Raw genomic sequence first — 24,571 nt, 5'->3', positions numbered from 1 at the left:
GAGCCCCTTTAGTGTGTCGGTATCCAATCTTTTCCATAAAATCTAATAAGGCAAAAATGTGAAAGCTCTGCTGAGGATAATTGCAGCCAGGGAATCCCCACCCCTAACCTACCGCCAGCTTTACTCGGAACCCCTTTAAAGTGTTGTGCTGATGAGTGAACAGCGAAGGGAGAAACATGAATTCCGGCCATTGCTCACCCTGATCCCTGCTGGATTTGCAGCCCGAGAAATACGGCGAAAAACCCAAGGGCTCCTTTAGAGTGAGGAATGGGGTTGTCAATAGCCCGCCTCAAGAGTTGATTATGTGCCGCATGCATTTACAACCCGGAGCCGCAACATTGGCTGTTGGGATAAATGAGACGCTGGCGCGCAGGTTTTTGCTCAGCCTTTTATTTGCAACCCAGGCGTGGCGATGGTCTTAAATGCAGTGGTAGATGACAAAGGGCGAGACGTGGTCCATCGATTGTTCCGTCACACCGCAAATATTGCTTGAGATACAGTCAGAACACACAACAGGCGTCAGGATCCTGTGCAGGAAGAACTGGAGAGAGGCGGTGAGGTCACCTCTGCACATGGATTTACGGAAGTGGGGAGGGGGGGTTACATGGACTGTGACTCATACGAGCCTCCCTTCTGCTGCACTGATGACCTCACTAAATCTCGCTGAGGTTTTGCCGAGTCTGCACAATCAAACTGGTTAGCTGGATGAAAGAGTGTGTGTGTGTGTGTGTGTGTGTGCATATTTAAGTCTGCATGTGTGTGTGTTTATCATGTGTGGGAGGAACCCTCCCATAAATACTGGGAGACAATCAACATGAGACCAGAGGGGAAAAGTCTCCTTCCTTCCATGGCGAGCTAATTCTGCTCGAACCACCAACAAAGATCTGCGATACAGATGAACAAGGATTCTACTTTAATGCAACGTTGGGTCTCCTGCCCGTGACTCATTTTGGCGCCGACCTGAAGACCGTAGGCCAGGAGTATTCCATCCGAGTTCAGTTCAAAACTTGGGAGACTAACATTTTTGCAGCAAATTCCTAAAAACACTGGAGCGCTCCTGTTGTATAGAGCGGTGGTTCCCAAACATTTTACCATCCTGTACCCATACTTGCCAACCTTGAGACCTCCGGATTCGGGAGATTGGGGGGGGTTGATTGATTGATTGATTGATTGAAACTTGTATTAGTAGATTGCACAGTTCAGTACATATTCCGTACAATTGACCACTAAATGGTAACACCCGAATAAGTTTTTCAACTTGTTTAAGTCGGGGTCCACGTAATCAATTCATGGTAAAGTTAGTGCTGCAAGGGGTTCTGGGTATTTGTTCTGTTGTGTTTATGTTGTGTTACAGTGCAGAAGTGTGTTTGTCATTGTTTGGTGTGGGTTCACAGTGTGGCGCATATTTGTAACAGTGTTAAAGTTGTTTATACGGCCACCCTCAGCGTGACCTGTATGGCTGTTGATTAAGTATGCCTTGCATTCAGTTATGTGTGTGTGTAAAAGCCGCATATATTATGTGACTTGGCCGGCACGCTGTTTGTATGGAGGAAAAGCGGACGTGACGACAGGTTGTAGAGGACGCTAAAGTTAGCGCCTTTAAGGCACGCCCCCAATATTGTTGTCCGGGTGGAAATCGGTAGAAATTCGGGAGAATGGTTTCCCCGGGAGATTTTCGGGAGGGGCACTGAAATTTGGGAGTCTCCCGGGAAAATCGGGAGGGTTGGCAAGTATGCCCGTACCCCTTCAAACATTTAATCTCCAGCTACGTACCCCATCCTCCCCGTTTTTTTTTTCTGTTTCTCAGTGGCCATGCTAGTAACTTGGCTAACATCAATTGTAGCGCTAGCCCTACTGCTTGCACTCTGATCCAAGGAAGAGAAACCTGGGTTGCTGTAACCGGCAGGGGCATCCTCGATTGTAGGCCTACTGGTAGACACCAATAATGTCTCTCTGGAGGGGGGGATTTACTCTTTTTAGTCATTTGTCCATTATTCCGGCGCAGGAATGGCTGTTTTCTATGAATAGTAACTTGACGTTAACAAGTAGCCTAATTGGTTGCTACGCAACAATTGAAAGACTGTGTCGGGAGAAGACTCGAGCGCGGGACAAGTATCTGTTTAGAATGGAGGTCGATAGCGCAAGGTGGTATATTGCCTTTATCTAATAATCCATCCATCCATCCATTTTCTACCGCTTATTCCCTTCGGGGTCGCGGGGGGCGCTGGAGCCTATCTCAGCTACAATCGGGCGGAAGGCGGGGTACACCCTGGACAAGTCGCCACCTCATCGCAGGGCCAACACAGATAGACAGACAACACTCACATTCTCATTCACACACTAGGGCCAATTTAGTGTTGCCAATCAACCTATCCCCAGGTGCATGTTTTTGGAAGTGGGAGGAAGCCGGAGTACCCGGAGAGAACCCACGCAGTCACGGGGAGAACATGCAAACTCCACACAGAAAGATCCCGAGCCCGGGATTGAACCCAAGACTACTCAGGACCTTCGTATTGTGAGGCAGACGCACTAACCCCTCTGCCACCGTGCTGCCCTATCTAATAATCATGCAAACTAAATGGCTGGAGGAAACAAAACAAAAAGTGAAACTAATGCGTTTTTATGGGCTTGCCGTGCAGGATTTTAGAACAGTTTTCTAACCCTCCGCGACGTTTCCATTACCACCATAATACCACCTTAACATTTGACAACCAAACAATTACACAAGGCGACTCAGTAAAGAATCTGGGTATTATCTTCGACCCAACTCTCTCGTTTGATTCACACATTAAGAGTGTTACTAAAACGGCCTTCTTTCATCTCCGTAATATCGCTAAAATTCGTTCTATTTTATCCACTAGCGACGCTGCGATCATTATTCATGCGTTCGTTACGTCTTGTCTCGATTACTGTAACGTATTATTTTCTCCCTATGTCTAGCATTAAAAGATTACAGTTGGTACAAAATGCGGCTGCTAGACTTTTGACAAGAACAAGAAAGTTTGATCATATTACGCCTATACTGGCTCACCTGCACTGGCTTCCTGTGCACTTAAGATGTGACTTTAAGGTTTTACTACTTACGTATAAAATACTACACGGTCTAGCTCCAGCCTATCTTGCCGATTGTATTGTACCATATGTCCCGGCAAGAAATCTGCGTTCAAAGAACTCCGGCTTATTAGTGATTCCCAGAGCCCAAAAAAAGTCTGCGGGCTATAGAGTGTTTTCTATTCGGGCTCCAGTACTATGGAATGCCCTCCCGGTAACAGTTAGAGATGCTACCTCAGTAGAAGCATTTAAGTCCCATCTTAAAACTCATTTGTATACTCTAGCCTTGAAATAACCCCTCTTTTTTTAGCCCAGTTGATCTGCCGTTTCTTTTCTTTTCTCCTCTGCTCCCCTCTCCCTTGTGGAGGGGGAGACACACAGGTCCGGTGGCCATGGATGAAGTGCTGGCTGTCCAGAGTTGGGACCCGGGGTGCACCGCTCGCCTGTGCATCGGTTGGGAACATCTCTGCGCTGCTGACCCGTCTCCGCTCGTGATGGTTTCCTGCTGGCCCCACTATGGACTGGACTCTTACTATTATGTTGGATCCACTATGGACTGGACTCTCACAATATTATGTCAGACCCACTCGACATCCATTGCATTTGGTCTCCCCTAGAGGGGGGTGTTACCCACATATGCAGTCCTCTCCAAGGTTTCTCATAGTCATTCACATCGACGTCCCACTGGGGTGAGTTTTTCCTTGCCCTTATGTGGGCTCTGTACCGAAGATGTCGTTGTGGCTTGTGTAGCCCTTTGAGACACTTGTGATTTAGGGCTATATAAATAAACATTGATTGATTGATTGATTGATTGGGCTTTGCTCCGTTAAAAACAATGGAGTCCAAATGTTTTGTATTGTCGCTCTGCGTCCAGTCGGAGTTGGACTTAACGTACCCCCTACAATTAGGCTACCTAGCTCACATACCCCTGGGGGTATGCGTACCCCACTTTGGGAAACACTGGTATCGAGGACCTTGGACCACTGTTAACACATTGGCAGATCCTTGCATTGACATTTTAACCTTGCCAGCAAACGTAGACCACTGGCGCAAAACTTGTGATTTACATAAGTGAGGCGTTCCTCAAGGCACCGCTTTAAGGCCCTGTCTACATTAAGCCGGATAACTCCTGAAACAAATAATTATTTAGCCCCGTGTCAGCCACACTAACCCATCATTTAAGGTTCCCCTCCTTGGATAATTTTTTACACGGGTAAGTGCGCCGTCTGTTTCTTGAATCTCTGTCTCTTAGCTTTGTGTGGACTCATTGATCGTTTACAAACTGAGTTCGGAGAGGAAGTGAAGTCAGAAAGACGGCGCCCCGCACAGGAAGTGACGCCAGAAAGAACGCGCCACAGCCAGCTTCATTACAGACGCTTATGGAAATCACACATGAATACCTTAAGACAGTGGTGTCAAACGTACGGCCCGCGGGCCTGACAGGTGTTATCCGGCCCGCGGGATGAGTTTGCTAAGTTTTAAAATGAGCCGACATTTTTTAATGAAAGAAACCGCTGTTCTAAATATGTCCACTAGATGTCGCAATAGCAATTATTTGTATCTTTGAAGATAATATTACATGTGTAAAAAAATAAATAAACCACATGATGTCGAGGAAAATTAGCAACCTAGAATAGAATAGAATATATCTTTATTGTCATTGTACATTGTACAACGAAATTGTAAGCAAAAACTAATTTAGTGCAAATTCATAATAACACATAAAAACATAAGAACATAGAACTACATAAATAACATCCTGTAATTTGATTTTGATATTTTTTTTTTTATCTTGATGGATTGAAAATTAACACCAATGAGTTGACTGATGAACATTATCACATACTTTATTCAGAAAGTATAAATAACAACAAATAAAGATAGAATACTATCAACCGCAACATGTAAGTGTAAAAAAAAAAAAAACATTAATTTTTAAACAAAAAAAAAACAATCTGAAGTTGTCTTTATTTTTAAGTTATCGTGCCGTGATTTTACGAGTCCGGCCCACTTCGGAGTTTATGTTTCTCCATGTGGGAGAAAAATATCATCTACAATGAGTTTGACACCCCTGCCTTAAGAGAACGAAACGCGCGATTGCAGCTATTTGGGATACAACACATCTCAGATGGCAACATAGCAATGTTGAGCCACGGTTTTGGATAAGCCCTGGAAGAACGGCAGCCTGGTGGGATATGTTTGTCAACAAGTGTGTTGTGTCAACGGAACGGCAAGAGAACTTTCGAATGTCCGGGTCAGCTGTGATTCTGCTAAGCAAAAAACATTGTCAATTTGTCGAAGGGGAGACAACGAGAATGCGGGAAGACTACGAAAAACAGCGAATGCATTTGGACTGGCAAAGCAGACTATCAGTTATTGTCCGCCATGTATGTCGAGCCTAGTTATGAATCAGAATCAGAATCAGCTTTATTGTCATTACGCAAGGTAACGAGATTGAGGGGTACTCCATAACTATTGTGAAGCCATGAAGTGGTTGCGGTCGTCAAGTACGATCGCCAATTTCAACCTCCAAGCACAATGTCCTGACCAGATATCTAGATCCCTAGATTGATTGTTGTAAAATGTTAATCATCACATTGTTTACATTTACATGTCTATTAAAGATATGATCCATGTATGATGGGGTCTTAAACGGTGGCATTGTGTGTGTGTGTGTGTGTGGACAAGGATAAGGTTAGGTGGGATATAGCCTAGAAAACATTAGCCAGCTTAGTGTAGAAGCGGCCTAAGTCCTCTCCTTTTTGTCATTTTTTTCTGAATGTGATTTTTTTTCTAAGGAAAAAAGGGACGGAACCAAGCGTCTTTTCGGGTCTTCTTCACCATTTGAGGGTCTAACATTTCCTGTCAAAGTGGACCATCTTTGCAGATTATGTCCTCATCCTTTTACTGCACAGGTGAGAGGCACGATTAGTCATTTAGAATAAACTTTCAGGAGCTCCGAGGCCAGGGAGCAGCTCTCCAGCTGATGACGTCAATATAGCAGCATAAAGAAGTTAGCTCTCTGTGACAATGGTCCGCTAATAATAGGTCTTTAATGTTAGCACTTGGTCAATATTCAGGTCACAAAATGTAAATGGAGTATTGTAGGCGGTTTTTGGATGTTTTTAGTAGGTTTTCGGGGCGGAAAAGAGGACCGGACTGGAAGCAGGATTTTATTTACGTTTATTTACGAGTTAAAATGCATTAAAAAAAACATGTATTATTGTTTCTCATAAAGACTGTGAATTATAGGCAAAATTACAAAAAAAAGTTAAAGTTCCCCTTTAATTTTCATCAAAAACCTTTGTAACATAATTTTATGAACACAGCTTAACAGACTGTGTATTTCAAAATATCTTGAACTGTTACAAAATGAGGAAGAATATCCAAATATTATGTCATAGCTTCTTTGTCTTTGTGCTAGTACCTACTATAACAGATAAGACCAACGTTGCATTAAACTGGAATCCGCCTTTAACTGGAACTGACGATTTGTACACATAACACCAACAGACACGTTTCTGCATAATTATTAACATATAGCATATTGTACAATACACAACTGACATGCATTGTATTTGGAGAATAGGATCTTTTTATACATTAGTTGCATTTGTTAATCAACACTTGGTGGGTCCAGGAGACCAGGTAGTTAGGTTGAAATAGGACTGCACAGTGAAAACCGACCCTCCGCTGGGCATGGAACTAGACAAAGCTGCATACTGCTGCCAACCTGAACGCTCTGCAGAATACCTTTGCTCATTAATGACAGTATCTGGTCAGTGTGTTCTCCTACAGTTATAAGTGCCTCAAAGAGCATAAAGTCTGTTGGTTAATATTTCACTGAAAGTTGACAACAAGCTTAAGTTTCTTCATTGACAAACACTAGAGCTCCAATTGATCCAGAGCTTAGTTATGGTAAGAACATGAATGGTTGTTTGGGTCCAAAAGTATCCTTCGGACCATGAAAATCAAGCATCACTGGAATGGTCCAGAGCCAAAACTCTTATCCCACTGAGAACACTGTTGCTCTAACTGGTCCAGCAGTTTGTCGACCGAGTCTTCCTTGTTCTCCAATTTCAGGTACCGTCGCCCAATGCCAAGGTCTAACCGAGGCCAGCTTTGGTGAGTCTGCTCCTCCGTGACATCCATAACCTGCCCGGGAATGTTAATGCAATGGTCTCGTCTCATAACCGCTGGTTGTTTGGTATATTCCTCCTCCCTAATGAGTGTTTTTTCCGTAGACCAAACCGTTCGAGCCATGGAAGGTTTAGTCCTGTAGCTCATGCTATGGCAGCGTCGAGGCTGAGCAGCTGGGATATCCACATCGTCCATCCCAAGGGTGGACATGGAGCTGGCAGACATCAGGCAATTACTGAGCTTTCCGAACGGTTCTGGTTGGGTTTTGAAACTGGAACCCAGCTCAGTTTCAAACTGTGTGTTGATGTCAGTCTGGCTGGAGTTGCACGAGGAGAAGTTGGTTGAAGTCGGCGGCACCGACTCTTGATGGTGGAGGGCTTCTGTCTGCAGGACTGCTTGCTGGTAGACGCCCTCCACGCTGTCCCTCTGGTTGTTACCAGGTCTGGTCTGCAACAGGGGTTCAGAACTTGCCAACTGCTCTCGACAGAAGCTGTTGAGTTGGGCAGCCGGTAAACTGCTCACCCACTGATGTTTCGCCATTGAGTTGGCTGCCGCGATATCTTGTAGGTCTGCTGAGGGAACGGCGGCAGACACAGAGCAGATTACACTGCGCATCTGGGCCATCAACATCTGAGTCTCTCTATCGCGATTCTCATACAAGACTGTGTTGGCACAAATGAGAATGAAGAGTCCCACTCCCATTATGACTGGGCCCAGCAGCTTCATCCGCTCACTGTGGATCAAGCTGACTGTCGACAGGAAGCTCTTAGCCCCCATACCCCACTTCCTCTGCGGCTCAGAGACATGGTTCCCCTCTGTGGCTCCCAGGATGGAAAAACGTGACATTCGATATCCCGCCACAGCCAGAGCGATACCCACCATGACCACAATTACCCCCAACACCAGGAAGGCTCCGGCAATGGAACGTAGGCGAAGCTTGCCCCGGATCACTCCGCTCTTCTTCTTTCGTCCACATAAGGTAAAACGAGGCTTCCGCCGGAGGGAGGGTGGTGACGACGTTACGCCTCTGGCCTTCTGGGTCATCATGGTGTGGGTCACTCCAGAGCCTTTGCTCCAGGTGACACCCAGTCAGAGACCTATAGGAAGCAGAGGAAATTCGAGGTTAAAAAAATGCAATACAGCACGGTTGCCTAACTCAAGGTTAAAGGGGAACAATATCACCAGACCTATGTAAGCGTCAATATATACCTTGATGTTGCAGAAAAAAGACCATATATTTTTTTAACCGATTTCCGAACTCTAAATGGGTGAATTTTGGCAAATTAAACGCCTTTCTATTATTTGCTCTCGGAGCGATGACGCCATTTTCTCAAACACATTACAAACACCAAGTCAAATCAGCTCTGTTATTTTCCGTTTTTTTGACTGTTTTCTGTACCTCGGAGACATCATGCCTCGTCGGTGTGTTGTCGGAGGGTGTAACAACACGAACAGGGACGGATTCAAGTTGCACCAGTGGCCCAAAGATGCGAAAGTGGCAAGAAATTGGACGTTTGTTCCGCACACTTTACCGACGAAAGCTATGCTACGACAGAGATGGCAAGAATGTGTGGATATCCTGCGACACTCAAAGCAGATGCATTTCCAACGATAAAGTCAAAGAAATCTGCCGCCAGACCCCCATTGAATCTGCCGGAGTGTGTGAGCAATTCAGGGACAAAAGACCTCGGTAGCACGGCAAGCAATGGCGGCAGTTTGTTCCCGCAGACGAGCGAGCTAAACCCCCTGGATGTCTTGGCTCACACCGTCCCTTATGCCACCGAAGATGATCAAGAGAAGAATATCGACCCTAGCTTCCCTGGCCTGCTGACATCAACTCCAAAACTGGACAGATCAGCTTTCAGGAAAAGATAGCGGATGAGGGTATGTCTACAGAATATATTAATTGATGAAAATTGGGCTGTCTGCACTCTCAAAATGCATGTTGTTGCCAAATGTATTTCATATGCTGTAAACCTAGTTCATAGTTGTTAGTTTCCTTTAATGCCAAACAAACACATACCAATCGTTGGTTAGAAGGCGATCGCTGAATTCGTCCTCGCTTTCTCCCGTGTCGCTGGCTGTCGTGTCGTTTTCGTCGGTTTCGCTTGCATACGGTTCAAACCGATATGGCTCAATAGCTTCAGTTTCTTCTTCAATTTCGTTTTCGCTACCCTCCTCCACACTACAACCATTCGTTTCAATACATGCATAATCTGTTGAATCGCTTAAGCCGCTGAAATCCGAGTCTGAATCCGCTATAGCTTGCTGTTCTATGCGCCATGTTTGTTAGTGTTGGCATCACTATGTGACGTCACAGGAAAATGGACGGGTGTATATAACGATGGTTAAAATCAGGCACTTTGAAGCTTTTTTTAGGGATATTGCGTGATGGGTAAAATTTTGAAAAAAACTTTGAAAAATAATATAAGCCACTGGGAACTGATTTTTAATGGTTTTAACCCTTCTGAAATTGTGATAATGTTCCCCTTTAAAGTCATCGGACACAACGAGGCCTGGATATAATATTAAATACACTAAGTGATGCTCTATGTCCTAGGTGTCAAAGTCAAGATCCGGCCCGCGAGTGAATTATCTATGGGCCCCGGGATGATTTTTGATTAGTACTAGAACCGTCCCGCAGGCCACAGCCGCCTGATTCTGTTTTGCATGCACCGATACTCCATTTCCCACAATGCAACGGTAGCCCGCCGACTCACTGCAGCACCGCAAGTGGGCCTCTGCTTCATTATTCATCAGCATTCAGGACAGATGTCAACTTTCAGCAACCCCCCCTCCCCTATAATGTCTAAACGGAAGGTGAACGGTGAGAACAGGGAGTTTCAAGCCAGGTGGGAGGCAGAGTACATGTTCACGGAGGTAACGGCAAACCTGTGTGGCTGTAATGAAAGAATATAATCTAAGAAGGCACTATGAAACGTTTAAGAAACACAAAGACAAAGACGCGGAGCAAAGGCTACAGAAGGTGGAAGAATTAAAATGAGGTCTTAAGTCTGTTCACAAAAGCCACATCACAAAGCTATGGTGTCGTTTTGATAACTGACACCATGTTTAATTATAATTGTAATATTTGAATGATGATAAATGAATGTGTTGTGGCAGTATGCGGATTTCACCAGTGCGGCGGTTTGTGGAAAAACAATCGGTTGCTTTTCCAAACATTTTTAAATAAACTGCCTACGTTAGAATGCTAAACAGGAAGTGCTTAAAGTTTAATGGCTTAGTAAAAACACTGAGACAAAGTCTAAGTTCATTGTGTTCTTCATGGTGTTTTTGAAACTGCACCAATTTTTTCCTCAGAGTTTTCAACTTACGTCAAGTGTTTTGCCAAGAGGATTATTTGTAGTATGTACATTTTCAGAATGTACTTGTTCTATTTTTAGCCAAAGTGGGACAAAGAAACAAATTTGAAATTGTCTTTATTTTTAAGTTATTATGCCAGGATTTTACCAGTCCGGCCCGTGTGGGAATAGATTTTCCTCCATGCGGCCCTTGAGCTAAAATAAGTTTGACACCCCTACTCTTTGTATTTCAATTTCTTTTAAAAATAATGGTATTGGAGATGAGGTAATCCCAAGCGACACACTTGAGTAATGTGCCGCGGTAGAGTGGTTGGGAATAACCTGTCTGAAGACGTCACCTGAGGTAAACGATAGAAAATGGAATCTAGGACCGGGTACATTCGGCCCCTTTAAAGGACAAGCAAGAGGTAGTTTTTCTGCCTCCAAGGAAATAATTCCAGCTGCAGAATGTGCAAAATGTAGCAGCTTCAGGGAAAATCCTTGAAAAACTTGGGGTAACGTGGAGACTTTCACCTTTGAGACCACATAGGAAATCAGTATCTTGTTCTCTTCTATAGCACTGTAAAATGGATAAAAAATGTTTCGTATCCCAGAAAAAGTGAGTACATCCCTCAAATGAAATATTTTCATGTGACAACACTAAATATGACTTTAATCCAATGTAAAGTAGTCAGGGTACAGCTTGTATAACCGTGTACATTTACAGTCCTCTTAAAAATACTTAACACACCGTCGTTTATCCCTTATTTGTTGGCAAAGAAAGAGTACAATAAAAATGTCCAAAATTTCAATTCCGTTGTCATGTGACTTATTAGTGTTAGAAGGATTCGGGAGTGAAATTGGGGCCCTAAGCGTATTATCACACTTTTATGTGAAATTATTTTTATACTTTTTTGATCAAACTTAAATATTATTTGATTTTTTTGTACTAAAACAAATTCATGGGAAATAAATAGTTCATTATTGAAGTTTTTAGCGTATAAAGAAACTATTTCAGTACGACCACGGCAATAGAGTGTACATGAGAGCGGTTGTGAGTGTTATGATCTGCTGCCCGGATCATATTTTTTGTTTACGTTTTCAAGATACTTGTTTTTGGTTAGTTTTGGACTCCTTGAGTACCTGTTTTGTACACCTGAGTTTGTTGCCATGGCTGCTTATTATTTTCACCTGCCGCGTTTGTTCCCGACACGCACCTGTTTGCCATCACTGACATTATTATTTAAGTCTGTCCTCCCTGTCATTCGTTCTGGCTTCGTAGTTTGTTTTCGTGCAACAGTTGACGACTTTTGTTCCGGCTCTGTACCTGTTAGCTTCCACGCTAAACTCCTGTTTTACCTTCTAGCTCCCATGCTAGCTCTTTTAGTTTTTGCCTTATGTGCTATGAGCACCCTTTTCTTTTTTCCAGTTTAAGTTATTTATTAAATAAATACTTTCTTACCTGCACGCTGTGTCTGACGCCCGTCTGCATTCCTGAGAGAACGAACCCCGCATCACAATGCGCCCCGGTCGTCACAGTGAGCAGTTGATTGTTTGCTTGTTTTTTATAAATGCACACATTGAAAATATAATTTCAATGTTAATGATGTGCAACTTTGGGAGGAAAAAATAATGAAGTTTAGGAAAAGATGAACATTGTTTATTTTAATTATTTTCCTTTAAAATACGCATTGAGACTATAAAGTGTCAATAGATTACTCGGTTATTGAAATAATCGATAGCTGCAACCCTACAGTGTAGAGCTGCTGCCCTAAGCTAGTAATCATCACATCCAATACTGTAAATAAACTGCATTTCTTAGTGTTTAAAGTAGTATTATTAATTACCATTATCACTGGAGGACGAGGCTAAACATGTTACACACCAAGAGCAAGCCAGGGGCAGACATGCCAATAGCTAAGCTACATTTAAAAATCACAACACCAAGAAATAAGTGCTTAAAATTAGATGGAAGCTAGTTAGAGTGGAAAGTAAGCAGAAATTAAAAAGTAGATTAATAGGAGTCCAGAAAGAGGATAATTAAACAACTGTTGGTGTGTCAACATTGTGAGTCAGTACACGACATGTAAGAGGAAGGCGGGTCCATCCATAAAAAAAGACTACCGGTAGTATCGGTATATGATCGATACTAGAGTAATAAGGTCAATATTTGTATTTTCTCAAAATAATGTTTTCTTTGTTTTTGTTGTTTGCAAACACAGGGACTATTCCTGGACACAGGAGGACTTTAAAAAGCAAAGCCTACTATATACTATTCATTTAAAATGTTTTGTTTTTTGTGTACTATAAAAAGTTGGGTTTTTTCAAAATGTCAAAAATTCGGGATTTTTTTTTTGTGTGTGTCAAAAAGTAGGGATTTTTGCTAAATTTAAAAAAGTTTAGATTTTTCTGTCAAAAAATCGGGATTTTTCTGTCAAAAAATCGGGATTTTTCTGTCAAAAAATCTGGATTTTTTTCTAAGTGTCACGACATCGGGATTTTTTCGAAGTGTCAAAAAATAGGAATTTTTTCGAAGTGTCAAAAAATCGGAATTTTGTTCTGTCAAAAAGTCGGGATTTTTTCTAAGTGTCACAAAGTTGGGACTTTTTCTAAGTGTGTCAAAGTCTGAATTTTTTCCAAGTGTCAAAAACTCTGGATTTTTTTTCTGTCAGAAAATCGGGATTTTTTTCTAAGTGTCACAAAGTCTGGATTTTTTCTAAGTGTCACAAAGTCGAGATTTTTTCTAAGTGTCACAAAATCGGGATTTTTTCTAAGCGTCAAAAAGTCAGGATTTATTCCGTCAAAAAATTGAGATTTTTTCTAAATGTCAAAAAGTCTGTTTTCTGTCAAAAAATCTGGATTTTTTCTTTAGTGTCAAAAAGTCTGGATTTTTTCTAAATGTCAAAAAGTTGGAATTTTTTTTGTGTAGTACTGCGGATTATTGACTTTGTGTTGCTCAAACAATTATATGTAAAAAAAAAAAAAGAAAAAAGAATAGGGAACTAGTTTAAATATTGTGTTGATAATGTTAAACTGTCAATCGCACTTACCATGAATACATTTAACAATTTTACAGTTAATACATGTGATCGGTAACACTATCGGCTGATCTCACTCAAGGATGATCGTATCGGACTCAACAGTATAAAAACCCTGATCAGAACATTCTCAAATAAAACATACATTTGTAGACGTAAACGTAGTACTACTGTCTTACAAAACAGTGTGCGCCATGGGGCCAGCGAGAATGTTAGGGAAATTTGCCATTATATCAGTTTTGGACGGAGCAGGAAGCGGCTAGGAATACATTTGCAATGGAATTTTATATTGAAGCGCCCTGTCGTTCATTGACATTTTTTAAATGCACTTTTTCACACATAACAGGTCTCCCAAGGATCATGGGCCCCTGTGCACAGCATATGATTTGCATATAAGGAGCAGGTTTGTTAAATTAGGTGTTATTGCACTCTTATACCGGTGACTGGAAGTTAAACATTGCCCCTCAAGGGAAAAAAAAAAAGGTTGATGGCCTAAAAGATATTTAACCTGAGATGTTGCACGGTGGCCGAGACCATTTAACAGAACAAGTTAGTCTCGCTTTGGCCGACAATAAAAGTTGAGCACGCTCAGTGTGATACCGAGAGTTGCTTGGAAAACAGACGAATGAGCAGATTTCAGAATAATAGCGGTAGAAGTCACAGGGAGACTAACTCCACCATCATTTGCGATGTGGTTTGAATCATTTTGAGTGCAGCTGTAAATTAATTAAACTTATTGGGGGAAAAATGCTCAAATGTAAATTATTCTTAATTTATTCCGAAAGTACTTTTAATAATAGTAAAGAGTTGAAGTTAAAAATGTCCTGGTAAAAATCGAGCGAGAGACCAAGAGCTGGTTAACTGCTGCAGTTCAGTCATATTTTTTTTAGGGGGGGATTTATTTCATTTCGAATTCGTCACGTAATGTGCTGGGCTACTGTGCTGAATTGATCGCGGGGACAATTACAAATGACACATTCAAGTCCTGACTCAAAGCTGCATATCTGCACTATGACAAGCAGCCATCAGTCTTCTACTGTAATTTCATACTCTGGCAATATTTTACCTTAATAGGGATAGCAATCTTTGGGCACCTTACAATTCAGGGATTACGATATGATTATACATTGATTATTTATTTATCTTTAATTATCAGTTTGTTTTTAGTATTTCTATTATCATTATTTATACAACATGTAAGGCATCTCCTTCGACTATTGGTATGCGCAAAACTCAAAACCAGTGAAGTTGGCACGTTGTGTAAATGGTAAATAAAAACAGAATACAATGATTTGCAAATCCTTTTCAACCTATATTCAATTGAATAGACTGCAAAGACAAGATACTTAACGTTCGAACTGGAAAACGTTGTTATTTTTTGCAAATATTATCTCATTTGGAATTTGATGCCTGCAACATGTTTCAAAAGAGCTGGCACAAGTGGCAAAAAAAGACTGAGAAAGTTGAGGAATACTCATCAAACACTTATTTGGAACATCCCACAGGTGAACAGGCTAATTAGGAACAGGTGGGTGCCATGATTGGGTATAAAAGCAGCTTCCATAAAATGCTCAGTCATTCACAAACAAGGATGGGGCGATGGTCACCCCTTTGTGAACAAATGTGTGAGCAAATTGTCGAACAGTTTGAGAACAACATTTTTCAACAAGCTATTGCAAGGAATTTAGGGATTTTGCCATCTACGGTCTGTAATATCAAAAGGTTCAGAGAATCTGGAGAAATCAATGCCCGTGACCTTCGATCCCTCAGGCGGTACTGCTTCAAAAAGAGACATCAGTGTGTAAAGGATATCACACATGGGCTCAGGAACACTTCAGAAAACCACTGTCAGTAACTACAGTTCGTCACTACATCTGTAAGTGCAAGTTAAAACTCTACTATGCAAAGCGAAAGCCGTTTATCAACAACACCCAAAAACGCTGCTGGCTTCACTGGGCCCGAGCTCATCTAAGATGGACTGATGCAAAGTGGAAAAGTATTCTGTGGTCTGACGAGTACACATTTCAAATTGTTTTTGGAAACTGTGGACGTAGTGTCCTCCGTACCAAAAAAGAAAAGAACCATACGGACTGTTATCGGCGCAAAGTTCAAAAGCCAGCATCTCTGATGGTATGGGGGTGCATTAGTGCCCAAGGTGTGGGTAACTTATACATCTGTGAAGGCACCATTAATGCTGAAAGGTATTATACAGGTTTTGGAGCAACATATGTTGCCATCCAAGCAACATCTTTTTCATGGACACCCCTGCTTATTTCAGCAAGACAATGCCAAGCCACGTGTCATAGTAACAGAGTGCTGGTACTAAACTGGCCTGCCTGTAGTCCAGACCTGTCTCCCATTGAAAATGTGTGACGCATTATGAAGCGTAAAATTCCACTAAAGTGGTGCGTTTATATATATGTTCAGTATGTATGTATGTATGTATGTGTATATATATATATATATATATATATATATATATATGTGTGTATAATAAATATATATATATATATATATATATATATATATATATATATATATATATATATATATATATATATATATATATATATATTTATTATACACACATATATATATATATATATATATATATATATATAGGTAAAAGCCAGTAAATTAGAATATTTTGAAAAACTTGATTTATTTCAGTAATTGCATTCAAAAGGTGTAACTAGTACATTATATTTATTCATTGCACACAGACTGATGCATTCAAATGTTTATTTCATTTAATTTTGATGATTTGAAGTGGCAACAAATGAAAATCCAAAATTCCGTGTGTCACAAAATTAGAATATTACTTAAGGCTAATACAAAAAAGGGATTTTTAGAAATGTTGGCCAACTGAAAAGTATGAAAATGAAAAATATGAGCATGTACAATACTCAATACTTGGTTGGAGCTCCTTTTGCCTCAATTACTGCGTTAATGCGGCGTGGCATGGAGTCGATGAGTTTCTGGCACTGCTCAGGTGTTATGAGAGCCCAGGTTGCTCTGATAGTGGCCTTCAACTCTTCTGCGTTTTTGGGTCTGGCATTCTGCATCTTCCTTTTCACAATACCCCACAGATTTTCTATGGGGCTATGGTCAGGGGAGTTGGCGGGCCAATTTAGAACAGAAATACCATGCTCCGTAAACCAGGCACGGGTAGATTTTGCGCTGTGTGCAGGCGCCAAGTCCTGTTGGAACTTGAAATCTCCATCTCCATAGAGCAGGTCAGCAGCAGGAAGCATGAAGTGCTCTAAAACTTGCTGGTAGACGGCTGCGTTGACCCAGGATCTCAGGAAACAGAGTGGACCGACACCAGCAGATGACATGGCACCCCAAACCATCACCCAACCATGCAAATTTTGCATTTCCTTTGGAAATCGAGGTCCCAGAGTCTGGAGGAAGACAGGAGAGGCACAGGATCCACGTTGCCTGAAGTCTAGTGTAAAGTTTCCACCATCAGTGATGGTTTGGGGTGCCATGTCATCTGCTGGTGTCGGTCCACTCTGTTTCCTGAGATCCAGGGTCAACGCAGCCGTCTACCAGCAAGTTTTAGAGCACTTCATGCTTCCTGCTGCTGACCTGCTCTATGGAGATGGAGATTTCAAGTTCCAACAGGACTTGGCGCCTGCACACAGCGCAAAATCTACCCGTGCCTGGTTTACGGACCATGGTATTTCTGTTCTAAATTTGCCCGCCAACTCCCCTGACCTTAGCCCCATAGAAAATCTGTGGGGTATTGTGAAAAGGAAGATGCAGAATGCCAGACCCAAAAACGCAGAAGAGTTGAAGGCCACTATCAGAGCAACCTGGGCTCTCATAACACCTGAGCAGTGCCAGAAACTCATCGACTCCATGCCACGCCGCATTAACGCAGTAATTGAGGCAAAAGGAGCTCCAACCAAGTATTGAGTATTGTACATGCTCATATTTTTCATTTTCATACTTTTCAGTTGGCCAACATTTCTAAAAATCCCTTTTTTGTATTAGCCTTAAGTAATATTCTAATTTTGTGACACACGGAATTTTGGATTTTCATTTGTTGCCACTTCAAATCATCAAAATGAAATGAAATAAACATTTGAATGCATCAGTCTGTGTGCAATGAATAAATATAATGTACAAGTTACACCTTTTGAATGCAATTACTGAAATAAATCAAGTTTTTCAAAAATATTCTAATTTACTGGCTTTTACCTGTATATATATATATATGTATATGTGTGTGTGTGTGTATGTATGCCTGTCACATCAGGTCGTGCCTTATTTTGAGTTGGTTGGCGTTTTCCTATGTTTTATGCTTTAGTTCCGGTCTGGTGCGCTTAGTTTGGTTTCGTTTCCTGTTTTGGTTTGCACTTCCTGCAGCCACTTGGCCCCTGCCTCAGAAGGCTGTTAGGTGCACCTGATTTGTGTTAGTAATCAAACAGCCTTCTTAAGCCAGCCTTGAGCTTTAGTCAATACTGGAGAATTGACTGCTGTGACACGCTGTTTCCTTCCACTCTGCCCTCACCGTGAGTGTTCCTTAGTTTAGAGTTTCCCCAATAGTCTTTTTGTACACTCTGAGACACATTAGTGTTTTGTTTTACATGCACTTTATTGCACGAGCGTGTCTTGTGTTGATTTTGCCTACTCGTGAATGAAAATAATCGATTACCTGCAAGCTGCATTCCTGCATCTTGATCACGACAACTACCGCCACTAGTGATGGGTTGATGAGGCGTCATGAAGCGTTTCAACACATTGCAAAACTGTATTGATACTGTGTCGATACTGTGTCACTAAATACTGACATCTGCTGGACATTAAAAATCCCTACAGGCAACCTATGGACCGACTCAACTGACACTGATTTTATGACCTAGTACAGTGGTTCTCAAATGGGGGTACGCGTACCCCTGGGGGTACTTGAAGGTATGCCAAGGGGTACGTGAGATTTTTTTAAAATATTCTAAAAATAGCAACAATTCAAAAATCATTTATAAATATATTTATTGAATAATACTTAAACAAAATATGAATGTAAGTTCATAAACTCAGTGAAGCACAAGCTCAGGTTTGTCACTAAAATGTCTGTCAAAAAGAACTGTGAAAAGAAATGCAACAATGCAATATTCAGTGTTGACAGCTAGATTGTTTGTGGACATGTTCCATAAATATTGATGTTAAAGATTTTTGTGAAGAAATGTTTAGAATTAAGTTCATGAATCCAGATGGAGCTCTAATACAATCCCCAAAGAGAGCACTTTAAGTTGATGATTACTTCTATGTGTAGAAATCTTTATTTATAATTGAATCACTTGTTTATTTTTCAACAAGTTTTTAGTTATTTTTATATCTTTTTTTCCAAATAGTTCAAGAAAGACCACTACAAATGAGCAATATTTTGCACTGTTATACAATTTAATAAATCAGAAACTGATGACATAGTGCTGTATTTTACTTCATCTTTTTTTTTTTCAACCAAAAATGCTTTGCTCTGATTAGGGGGTACTTGAATTAAAAAAAAATTCACAGGGGGTACATTGCTGAAAAAAGGTTGAGAACCACTGACCTAGTATATACAATAATATAAACCAAGTCATTGTATTTCATTTAGGATTATTTCATAACTTCATTTAAATAAAAATATATTTTTTGTCTTTTTTAGATACAGTCAATAAATAATGTGAACATGTATCATAACATGGAAATCTAAGAGAACGTGTTGTGAATGAGGATGCTTGTGGACCTGGAATTTTTTTTTTTTTTTACACATTTTTATTTTTATTTTAAAAACAGTTTTTCCAACGTATTCAATTTTAGACGCTTTCTCTTCTTAGTTATTATTTCTCCGGCTGTAGAGAAGACCCTTTCACAGGGCACAGAGGAGGCGTCAGTGCGACACAGTTCGCGTATCGGTCACGTGACCAAAACAGCTCATGATCGGTCACGTGACTTTCTAAAAGCGGTACGCGCACCGACACAGGGTTTCGCTCTATGAGCTCGACGCATGCGCCGATGCATCGGTGTTGCCGGACCCATCACTAACCGCCACCATGACATTTCTTTTGATTTCATTTTGAGGATGATAAAAATTAAAGGCTCGACACATCTCACTTTGCATGTAATGAGTTCATACCTCTTATTAGTTTCACGATTGAAGTTGAATCCCTGACATGAATGGACTTTTGCACGATATTCATATTCATTCACCTGTAATACAAAACCCACTTCAAAATAAAACAAAAATGATCATCTACAGCGGGGGTCCACAAACTTTTTGACCTGGGGGCTGCATTGTATTAGAAAAATGTGGACAGGGGCCAGGCTATATATATATATATATATATATATATATATATATATATATATATATATATATATATATATATATATATATATATATATAGTCGAGGTTTATGTGGTTTATCCGTTATACAGTGCTCAATACCAGTGTAGAGCGGAATATACGTTAGGTCAGGAAAAAAACAAGCGGCTTAATCATCCCTACAAGCCTGTTTCGCAGGTTTCCCTGCTTGTAAGGGGATTTTATAACCTGCGAAACAAGCATATATATATATATATATATATATATATATATATATATATATATATATATATATGTATATATGCATGCTTGTTTCGCAGGTTTCCCTGCTTGTCAGGGGATTTTTGCAAGTTTTCCCTGTCAGGGGATGTTATAAAATCCCCTGACAAGCAGGGAAACCTGCGAAACATGCATATATATATATATATATATATATAAATATATGCATGCATGCATACACACATTATATATATATATATATATATATATATATATATATATATATATATATATATATTGTGTGTGTGTGTATATATATATGCATGCATGCATATATATATATATATGCATGCATGCATACACATATATATATATATATATATATATATATATGTGTATGCATGCATGCATGCATATATATATATATATGCATGCATGCATACACATATATATATATATATATATATATATATATATATGTGTATGCATGCATGCATATATATATATATATATGCATGCATGCATATATATATACACACACACACATTATATATATATATATGTGTGTCTGTGTGTATATATATGCATTAATGCATATATATATATATATATATGTGTGTGTGTGTATATATATGCATGCATGCATACACATATATATATATATATATATATATATATATATATATATATATATAAAATCTGTCTCATTGCAGATTAGACAAACTGCCTTTTCCTTACACTGAAAAAAAAAAAAAGTCATATGTCCACTGATGTTTAAAAACTCTACACTCAGGGTCTATTTTACGTTTCCCCAACGATTTCGCCATTTTTTTCCCTCGTGCACTAATTGACTGAAATAGCGTACACGTGATGACGTCACCTTATCGATGAGAAAATGCATTTTTAGACAATAGGATTTGCCTGAGCAGCTAGGAGACCCCGAGAGTAACAAGCGGTAGAAAATGGATTGATGGATGGGCTAGAAAGGACGGATTAAAAATATAATAATGAAGAAAATAAAACAATGCTGTATCTGGCCCGCGGGCCGTAGTTTGGGGACCCCTGATCTACAGCATCAAAACAAAGTAGTAATGTGTTCCAGTACGTACAGCATGTTTGTTATGATGTGGCAAGCTTACGCATCCAGCCTACCAACTTTATTTAGCAAATACACACGTTTCCTTTAGCAAGTATAATATTTTTTTTATTCTACATAGTGTAGTAAAATGCTATGTTGTCGCCTTGTCGGTACTTGATTCATGTTTGGGATTGGTCATTTGCTGCTCGGGATGGAATGATGTTAAAAAAAAAAATCACGGTTATTGTCGCCAAAATGATCACGTTATCATTTACCGGTATTTTTGAAAGTTCTCAAAAAGTACTCATTCACACTTTCAACCAAGTTTAGTTTTTTTTTTTATTAAATACAATGCATACAGAGCATCTGGAAAGTATTCACAGAGCTTTACTTTTCCCACATTTTGTTATGTTACAGCTACGGTATACCGGTATTAGTATAGTACCGCGATACTAATTAATAATTTTCGGTACTATATCGTCTCTGAAAAGTACCAGTCCCGCACCCCCCCACGCCCGCGTCAAAGTCACGTTGTGTCGTTGCTGGTTTACGACCAGACGAGCATATTCGGCAGCGCACAATCACGGAGTACTTACAAGCAGACACAGTGTGTAGACAGAAAAGGGAGAACGGACGCATTTTGGCTTAAAAACTAACGATAAAGGTGAAGTTATAACACTGAAATGCCCTCAGGAAGAGGTGCTTTAAGACATGGCTAGCCAGCTCGCGGCTAACGTCCATCCGCCGTCTGCAGTGTTTTAGCTACTTCTAAATCACTAATCCTGGTCTCCATGGCGACAAATAAAGTAAGTTTCTTACAAGTATCATCCCTGCAGGACGAGGAATAGCTAAACATGCTTCACTACACACCATAGCTCACCGGCGTCAAAATGTAAACAAACGCCATTCGTGGATCTACACCTGACATCCACTGTAATGATATCAAGTACAGACACGTATCTAGTCGATACTACTATGGTTACGTCGATATTTTTTGGCATCACATCTTCTTTTGTTTTTTTAAAATGTATATTATGTTTATAAACTCAGGAAATATGTCCCTGCACATGAGGACTTTGAATATGACCGATGTATGATCCTGTGACGACTTGGTATCGGATTGATACCCAAATTTGTGGTATCATCCAAAACTAATGTAAAGTATCAAACAACAGAAGAATAAGTGATTATTACATTTTAACAGAAGTGTAGATAGAACATGTTAAAAGAGAAAGTAAGCAGATATTAACAATAAATGAACAAGTAGATTAATAATTAATTTTCTACCACTTGTCCTTAATAATGTTGACAAAATAATAGAATGATTAATGACACAATATGTTACTGCATATGTCAGCAGACTAATTAGGAGCCTTTGTTTGTTTACTTACTACTAAAAGACAAGTTGGCTAGTATGTTCACTATTTTATTTAAGGACTAAATTGCAATAAGAAACATATGTATAACAATGTACCCTAAGGTTATTTGTTAAAATAAAGCCCCATCCATCCATCCATTTTCTACCGCTTATTCCCTTTGGGGTCGCGGGGGGCGCTGGAGCCTATCTCAGCTACAATCGGGCGGAAGGCGGGGTACACCCTGGACAAGTCGCCACCTCATCGCAGGGCCAACACAGATAGACAAACAACATTCACACTCACATCCACACACTAGGGTCAATTTAGTGTTGCCAATCAACTTATCCCCAGGTGCATGTCTTTGGAGGTGGGAGGAAGCCGGAGTACCCGGAGGGAACCCACGCAGTCACGGGGAGAACATGCAAACTCCACACAGAAAGATCCCGAGCCTGGGATTGAACCCAAGACTACTCAGGACCTTCGTATTGTGAGGCAGATGCACTAACCCCTCTGCCACCGTGAAGCCTAAAATAAAGCCAATAATGCAATTTTTTTGTGGTCCCCTTTATTTAGAAAAGTACCGAAAAGTAACAAAATAATTTTAGCATCGTTACAACACTAGTTACAGCCTCAATCCAAAATGGAATACATTAATTTTTGTCCTCAACATTTTACAGACAATGTGATTTTTTTTAATTTTTTTTTTAAATTTGCGAACTTATCAAAAATAAAAAAATTAAGTTGTTAACCAGCTTCGTAGTACCGCTCATCCCACATCTTCAATGTTAGGTTAACCCGGGAAACAAAAAGATTCTAGATAAACGTGATACGTAGCACAGTAATGCTAACAAGAGGGCATTTTTTATTTCAATGGCTGACGTTTGCATTGACAGAGGGGTCTCTCCTTTACAGTTGTTGTTTTTTTACAAATAGAGCGAAACCATCCTTGCCTGAGAACGCCCTCCTCTTGTTAAAGTATAAATGGTTGGCATGTTGGCACCGGTATTTAGATGAGATCTGACCAATCTGAGTCTGTGAGCAAGAACTGAGGAAGCCTGCTTGGATGAGAGGCGAAACATCTTCTAAAACAAACTGAACAGTCCAGTTGCAATCGATAGAATGCCCTGAGAATACAATGACCTGGATGAATGAGAACATCCATATACTGTACACGGTGCAGTAATGTTAGATTCTAGGAGCAGTCAGCATTTTTATCTACAAAACTCAAAACCAGTGAAGTTGGCACATTGTGTAAATTGTACATAAAAAAGAGAATACAATGATTTGCTAATCCTTTTCAACTTCTATTCAATTGAATAGACTGCAAAGACAAGATACTTAACGTTCGAACTGGTAAACTGTGTTATTTTTTGCAAATATTAGCTCAATTGGAATTCGATGCCTGCAACATGTTTAAAAAAAGCTGGCACAAGTGGCAAAAAAGACTGAGAAAGTTGAGAAATGCTCATCAAACACTTATTTGGAACATCCCACAGGTGAACAGGCTAATTTGGAACAGGTGGGTGCCATGATTGGGTATAAAAGCAGCTTCCATGAAATGCTCAGTCGTTCACAAACAAGGATGGGGTGAGGGTCACCACTTTGTGAACAAATGCGTGAGCAAACTGAACAACAGTTTATGAACAATATTTCTCAACGAGCTATTGCAAGGAATTTAGGGTTTTCACCATCTAAGGTCTGTAATATCATCAAAAGGTTCAGAGAATCTGGGGAAATCACTGCACGTAAGCGGCTAAACTTGGACCTCTTAGGCGGTACTGCATCAAAAACCGACATCAGTGTGTAAAAGATATCACCACATGGGCTCAGGAACACTTCAGAAAACCACTGTCAGTAACTACTGTTTGTCATAAGGTTCAGAGAATCTGGAGAATTCAATGCACGTAAGCGGCATGCCCGTGACCTTGGATCCCTCAGGTGGTATTGCATCAAAAACTGACATCAGTGTGTAAAGGATATCACCACATGGGCCCAGGAACACTTCAGAAAACCACTGTCAGTAACTACAGTTTGTCGCTACATCTGTAAGTGCAAGTTAAAACTCTACT

At 40.3% G+C, this 24,571-nt stretch overlaps 1 protein-coding gene across 1 annotated transcript in view; it reads right to left on the bottom strand.

Annotated features, from left to right (window-relative positions):
- Nucleotides 1-5,719: 5,719 nt before the first annotated feature.
- tmem200b (transmembrane protein 200B) overlaps nt 5,720-24,571 on the bottom strand; it is a 50,984-nt gene continuing 32,132 nt past the window's right edge. Inside the window, exon 2 of the mRNA XM_061982746.1 lies at nt 5,720-8,288. Coding sequence (XP_061838730.1) covers nt 7,030-8,238 — 1,209 coding nt within the window. The 5' untranslated portion in view covers nt 8,239-8,288 and the 3' untranslated portion in view covers nt 5,720-7,029. The remainder of the gene's footprint in view (nt 8,289-24,571) is intronic.

The sequence above is a fragment of the Nerophis lumbriciformis genome, linkage group LG21 (genome assembly GCF_033978685.3).
Source record: "Nerophis lumbriciformis linkage group LG21, RoL_Nlum_v2.1, whole genome shotgun sequence".
NCBI lineage: Eukaryota > Metazoa > Chordata > Actinopteri > Syngnathiformes > Syngnathidae > Nerophis > Nerophis lumbriciformis.
This window is presented reverse-complemented; position numbering and strand designations above follow the sequence as displayed.